This window comes from Rhagoletis zephyria, unplaced genomic scaffold, assembly GCF_001687245.7.
Source record: "Rhagoletis zephyria isolate East Lansing unplaced genomic scaffold, Rhagoletis_zephyria_1.1 Rzeph_scaffold_11171, whole genome shotgun sequence".
Classification (NCBI taxonomy): domain Eukaryota; kingdom Metazoa; phylum Arthropoda; class Insecta; order Diptera; family Tephritidae; genus Rhagoletis; species Rhagoletis zephyria.
Genome location: NW_016168248.1, coordinates 1 through 7,068, shown reverse-complemented (window position 1 = coordinate 7,068; position 7,068 = coordinate 1). Strand labels below are relative to the sequence as shown.

Genomic DNA, 7,068 nt, shown 5'->3' with positions numbered 1-7,068 from the left:
CGCGGCACAAAAGTCGAACGTGTACTACGAACCTGTAGTCTGTATCATCACAAAGTCGTATTTTATACCATAACTAGGTCTTAGACCCTCGCGGCTAAGGCTCAGTGACTTCGCGAGAGGAAATTATAAATCTCTTGTATGGCCTTTTACTGCTTGACATACGCCAATGGGCTACAACCGCAGANACTAAGTGAGCGGGCGGCACAAAAGTCGAACGTGTACTACGAACCTGTAGTCTGTATCATCACAAAGTCGTATTTTATACCTTAACTAGGTCTTAGACCCTCGCGGCTAAGGCTCAGTGACTTCGCGAGAGGAAATTATAAATCTTTTGTATGGCCTTTTACTGCTTGACATACGCCAATGGGCTACAACCGCAGAGTCACCTCGCCTTTTTAATATCGCTGCCATGTAAAGCTTGGTTGTGCCGCAGAAGGGGCAGCCAAATTGGACTACACATTTCGCGAGAGTGTCAGCCCTTTCGTTGCCAACAAAGCTCTTATCAGCTGGAACCCACCACAAGGTAAGCTTAGGCAGTCCAGTACATTTTTGCAACTCTCTAGTACAATCCTTGACATCTTTTTATGCGGATCTAAAGCTCTTATTGCTGTCTAGCGATGGCACAATTGCGAAAATTTCCCTACAAGCGTCCCTTTCAGGATTCATGCGTGCAGAAAACGGCACTCAGACTACATNTATACGAATTCTTAGGCAGTCCAGTACATTTTTGCAACTCTCTAGTACAATCCTTGACATCTTTTTATGCGGATCTAAAGCTTTTATTGCTGTCTAGCGATGGCACAATTGCGAAAATTTCCCTACAAGCGTCCCTTTCAGGATTCATGCGTGCAGAAAACGGCACTCAGACTACATTCTGTCCATTGCATTGTTCTGGTGCTCCCTTTTTATCCGTTTTAAATCTACATGATTTGCGAATAAATCAGTTTATATTGTTGGGTGTTAAAGAGCTCAGGCTGCCAAACGTGTCATACCTACAACATACCGTCTCTTGCTCTTGAAACTAGGTGTTGATGCTTCGAAAGCGACCAGTCAATAGTCCCAAAAATTGGCTACATTTCCATTTGCTTAATGAAAGCAAATACCTAGCAAGACCCTTTGTGATTGCGGGCAACATGGGTTTGGCCCACCAGCAGCCTCTCGAAGTTTCCCAGTCATTTCTGAGCAAAATATTCACCCAATTCCTGACCGAAGATGAACTGGTTGCGGGCCGAGGAATAACTAGCAATTCTTGCTACGACGGCTGATGGGATGGCCAGGTATGGCTCTGGGATGCTAATACACGAGGCATAGAACTCTTTTCAACCACCGCTTATCGACCATTTAAGAAATATTGGTGAATGCACCATAGCCGTTACAGACAACTTAGGGGCCAAACGAGGTGTTTGTGAAAACTCAGCGACACGCAACAGATCACCAGAAAGAGCTTTTACCGGCTACAACCGAGATGAGAATGGCGTATAATCAATTGACTACCTAATGTCTCGATGTCTGGGTCTGCAGTCAAAGCGACTCTAAACAACTGGGTACATGCTTCTTCACTAGCCCAGCCGTAATAATGGGCCTTTTAGATCTTCACAATATCATTTAGGATAGCAGTGGTTCAACCGGTTAATATATTGATCATTCCTTCTTTTTTCTTGAGGTTATAGGAATGTGCTTCCTCTAGGCACTAATTTACAGAGAACAATTTATGTATCTGAATGAAAGTATGGAACTCTCCATACAGATCTTCCTAATCTAATCCAACCTACTGTTTTATATTTCTTTCTCATTTCATTTCGTCTTTTCACGTATGCTCGCGCTAGCGTTTTTCAAACAGAGCTAACCGCCATAATGGTGGCTCATAACCTCCGAGCCTCTAGGACGGCTTATCGTTATTCTGAACTAATCGAGGAGGTAAAGACCAGGTGGGCTGTGGAAACCACCTGCCATACTACCAGGGAAATTTGACCACCAGATTGGTGTCCATAGCTCAGATTCGTAGTCGAGGTAATCACCGGATACTGCCTAATCGGCACACACGAAAAAAAGGTTAGGATACCCCACCAACGTAGGATACCCCACCAACGATTGCAGAGACGAGGAAGAGGTGGAGAGCATCGAACACTGCCTTTGCCATTGTCCCACCTTGGCCAATACGCGCAACCAATCATTCAACAAGTACTTTCTATATTNCAACGATTGCAGAGACGAGGAAGAGGTGGAGAGCATCGAACACTGCCTTTGCCATTGTCCCACCTTGGCCAATACGCGCAACCAATCATTCAACAAGTACTTTCTATATTGTTTAGATGACATGAACTCGGCGGACGTCTTCGACTTTTTGTGCTATGTAAATAAAACGCACTACGTGGTTCAATTACTATGGGGGAGCGAAAGAATCAAAAGGCTTCGGCCAGTGGTATCACAACGGGCTTTTCCAGCCTACCTGTGCTCCGTGCTCTGCGCGAAAGGACTCTTCCCTACTGTCCCTCCTACTGATCCAGCTTAGTTTGATCCCATCGCCTTAAACTAGCGACGGCAGGAGGCAGAGGGAAATGATATTTTGTTTTGTGAACAAAAAGCGTAGCAAAAAACTTATCCAAAGTGATGCTAAGAACAGTGGCGAGCAGATAGAGCTTTTATTCTATACGCGTCCGTATACCAATGTTAAGAAAGCTTTAAAAAAGTTCTCCGCCCGGATGCTGAATAATGGATTAAATTTCTTAAAAGCACAATAATTGTGTATTTATATTAATAAGTTTCTACATTTAAAAAAGTTATATATTACCAAAACGTATACATAGACGGCGAAAGGACAAAATCCACCATTTCACTTCCTCTTTTTTTCTCCTTCAGAGACAAACACTCTCTCTATCTCTTTCTCAGTGAGACGGCAAAATTTCGAATGGCATTATAACGCCATTTTGCAGCACAACAAAAATAACTTGCGGAGTTCGCTTCTTCTCGAACTCCGACGGATGGGTGCACACATTGGTATTCTTAAATATTTCATAGATCTGACAGCCATTTGAGGTGGAATGCAGACGCGCCCAATGCCACTTTGGCTTGCAGCCGTCTTTCGGTGGAAAGGTAAGCATTTGCTTCAGCTTCCGGCAAGCTAACGAACACAATGAAAATGAGCGCCTCAATGGATTCGAAGATTTGGGTGGTTCACATATTTGCACACGCGACATGCTACTTTTCGTCGAACACGCCGACGAACTGCTGCAACAGCAGAGCTTTTTAGAGAAGATCATTGTTTTCACAGTGCTGGCGCGACATTTGGCGCAGCTGCAAGTTTTTGTCATCTTCAAGCAGCTGGGCAATTGTCGTTTGTTTTTGCTGTCTGCGGGCGGAAGAAATCAAAGCGACGAGTTTTTAGCAACAATACTTATATGTAGTTTCTCATTTCAATAACTCACCTGTCGTTATAACGGTATTGCAAACACGACATGATCTATGTGATTCGGGGCAAGATACCTGCGACACTGTTAGCGATATATCACTGTTGCTCGAGTCCATGGAGGGCGTTGGCAAGTGCAGGAACTCCTGCACACGTCGCGCACCCATCAAATACAGCGCACGATCGATGCCAGATACAATGGTTTCGTCGGGAAATGGACCAAACGCATCGTATGCGGGCAGTGAATTCTTTTTTAGCGTACGTGCGATGAGCGGATAAGCGGGCACTGGATCCTCGGTCTGACACAAAGCGCTACAAAGGCTCTGAAGGTTTGCTTGAGCCATATGGAATGTGTAAATTCTGGGCGATTTTCGCGAGATTCGATGTTGGCGATAATACTGGGAAAATTTTGTGTAAAAAGTAGTTATGTTCGATACGTTAGTCTCAGCTAAGCTTAGTAAATGTAGTTTCGTTATTTTCGGTTGATAAATTTTGAATATTTTAACATATTTTCTGTATATGTTTTGAAAATAATTTTGACGACTTTTTGTGTCTCGAAAAGAATGAACAAATATATGTGTGTACGCATGTGACATTTGATGCGTTCATCGGCACTTGTAAACATTGGTAGAGAAGTCGGTAATTAATTTTAAAAGTAGTAGTAGGGAACCGATAAAAGTAGTTGTTTTCTGGTGACTGAGGAGATAAGAAAGGGATGGGCCGCGCTATGGTTCAAAGGCGTCACACAATAAAAAGCTAATCGCAGATGGTCTCTGAAGGCCAGTTGCGAGGAAATCCAAGCAAACGCTTGGGAACCCAAATACATACATATTTGGCACCTCGATGGCCTTGATGTTTTAAAGATGAAAAGTTATCATAACCGAAGTGCACTCGGCCAGGGTTTTTTAGAAAAACTTATTCAATATTTGTTGCACTTTCCTTTTTGTCTCATCGGGACCCCTTTTCCCTGGCAACATCGGTCGGTTGTGGTCGTACGGGTATGCTGGTAATGGCGGCATCCAACTTGGGCGATCGAGTCACACTCGAGGCCACGGATTCAGTCACTGTTTATGCATCAGGTAGCACAGTTGCTTGCCTGCTGCTTGGCAGAGGTCGGGATCCTTGTCCCGAAGGTGACTCGCCACCACAGGTCTCCGTTTGAGGAATCGGTTCAGGAGCTTTCACTTTGTCTCTGCTTGTAGATGGCCGCTCGTCCAGTTCAGGTTCAACCGAGGCAATAGCTTCCCTAGCCTGCTCCGTATTCTCGGTGACCTCCGCCTCTTTCGGCTGCTACTCTCTAGCACGCAACAACAATATTACGTGACGATAGCTATAGGCGGGCCTATCATTGAACTCCGTGAGCTTTATCATCGAATCATTGTCGAAGTATAGAAAGTAGCTTTGATGTTATTGTGTGGGACTTCAGTGCAAGGAAGGCGGCCTAATGTCCGACGTAGTGCTTAATGTGGAACGTCCACATACACCACACCAAAATCCATCTTTACGAACTGAAGGGACCCGGGACTCTTTAGACTGGAAATCAACGGCATTCACTGGAACTCTGGTACCACAACTTCAGTATTTCCGTCCTGTGAATACTGTCGAAAGAGTCCAATCACTATATATGTGGACGCTTGTGAGCTTCAACTGCCGAGAGAGACCCGCGCAACTCTGGCCCAATTACGTTGTGGATATTGTAACCGTCTCGACTTCTACCTAGCCAGACTCGATCCCAATATACCTAATTAGTGTCCAGCATGGGAGATCCACGATCCAGCACGAAAAATGCGTGTCTAGCAGGGAAGTAGGCAAATTTCTATAAGCCCTTATACCAGTCAGCCCTATGACGGTCAGAAAAAAACTATCGGAAATTTCATCGCCTTTTCCTAAGCACAGTGAATCCACAAAATGGTCCTCAATGTTATATACTCCGCGCGCAGTGCTTTAAAAAATGCTGAAGCTCGTGAAAAAATTGTTCAGGATCACTTCAGAAAAATGTGTGAAAGCCCTTCAAAATTTCCTGGTGAAAGCTCAGACGCATGCGAAGCTTTCAAAGATTTCCCTAAAATCTACTTTCTTCCTACATAGATTAGTCGGATTTCAAAATTCCCTTCCTCATTTTCCCCCACTGGCATCATTCTACCTAACTGAAGTTTACCCGAATGAAGCACCGAAACGAATTCGACGAATTGTCATCAAATTAAAACTCCAATTATTTGTATTAATGAGTGATTTCCCCAGCCGGCAACGTAGACTTTGATTTTCACATTAGCAGCGAATGCCAGAAATAAAGTAATTTATGTTAAAAAAAATTAAAATTGTAAAATAAAAAATAATGTCAATAAGCTGGAATCTTCAAAATTTAACGCAATTATTCTGGACAATCATTATTGTATTAAATTTGTACGTGGCATTGCTGTTGGTTCGCATGTCAAAAGTTTATCGCACCGAAAGGAGAATTAAACTACTTGAAACCGCCAACATCAGGGAACAAATCGAGTTTATGCGCAGTCGTCCTGACAAATCCGTTTCTTCAAACTTCTCACACCGGGGTAGTTTCACTACGCGTAGCCGTTTCTTCGAACAATTCCTCGACTCGGAACCGCCGCAACTCCGTTCATGCATGCGTGTGCGATCGAACTTTCGATCGAATTCTTCGACAACAGCTGCCGATGAAGAACCAGATGAACGACGTGACCAACGAGTAATGCAGGAACAACAACAACAACAACAACAACACCTGCATAAACGCTCAAAACAATTGCAGATGGAATTGCAGCGAAAGTATGACAATTTCCAAATACAGCAGCAACAACAACAACAGTACGAACAACGGCAGCAGCACCACCACCACCAACAATCACACCAAATGAATACTAAAGCTAGAAACCGTTATGAGCACATTGTAAAACATCAACAACCTCAACAGCTAAGAAACCCGAATGCGATTGAGCAAACAAGTTCCGAGGAAGCGCCACCCTATAATTCCAAACCCGACGATGAGCACACACTCTACATTTCGGATAGTTTTGGGCGTGTCGTGCATGAGATACCCTTTCGAGAGTGTGATTATATGGATGCTCTGCAAGTTGTGCTCGGCGATCAGCGCTGGAAGATTAAGAAAGCGTGGAATGAAAGCTCCAAAACAAATATGAGGAGAGTAAATTGAGCGAAAGTTGGAATGAAAAGTAGGAGTATACGAGTACAAATTTTGTATTTTGTAGCAATAATTTTTGCGGTATCTTAAATTATGTCTGCAACTGTATTTATGTTTTTTTTGTGTTTGTGTAGTCTACAACTTGTCTGGGTAATACTTTTGGAAGGACCATAATAAATGATAAAAGTTCAATTGGATGCAGCTTACGGGGACACCCGAGTGAAGATGGGGGATGTAACCATTGTAATATAGACGGTTTTAAATTAGGAACGAATGCATTTCAGGATAAGAAGATACATGTAGAGGGACCAGCAGACCATATCTTATTTATCATTTGGGAAAAGATATCCCTAGCCCGGAATACATTGCATGATCTTGATCAACATACAAATAAGTCTTACGATCTAGAGGGAATTTCTTGATCCACGGTGCGTATAAGCGGGGGAATACTGTAGGTTTACAGTGACTTACCACAGTCGTTCGAAAGACAAACGTCCTCTATCTT

General features: G+C 43.4%; 2 protein-coding genes across 2 annotated transcripts; one reads left to right on the top strand and one right to left on the bottom strand.

The window, feature by feature from the left end:
• Positions 1-2,885: 2,885 nt before the first annotated feature.
• LOC108376882 (uncharacterized) lies at positions 2,886-3,750 on the bottom strand. The gene is made up of 2 exons (XM_017633139.1): positions 3,426-3,750; positions 2,886-3,349 (listed from the first exon to the last, which is right to left on the bottom strand). Exons 1-2 carry the CDS (start codon positions 3,748-3,750, stop codon positions 2,886-2,888), a joined length of 789 nt encoding a protein of 262 aa, XP_017488628.1.
• Positions 3,751-5,741: 1,991 nt separating this feature from the next.
• LOC108376881 (hybrid signal transduction histidine kinase L-like) lies at positions 5,742-6,575 on the top strand. The gene has a single exon (XM_017633138.1). The coding sequence runs from the start codon at positions 5,742-5,744 to the stop codon at positions 6,573-6,575; it is 834 nt and encodes a 277-aa protein (XP_017488627.1).
• The last annotated feature ends 493 nt before the right edge of the window (positions 6,576-7,068 follow it).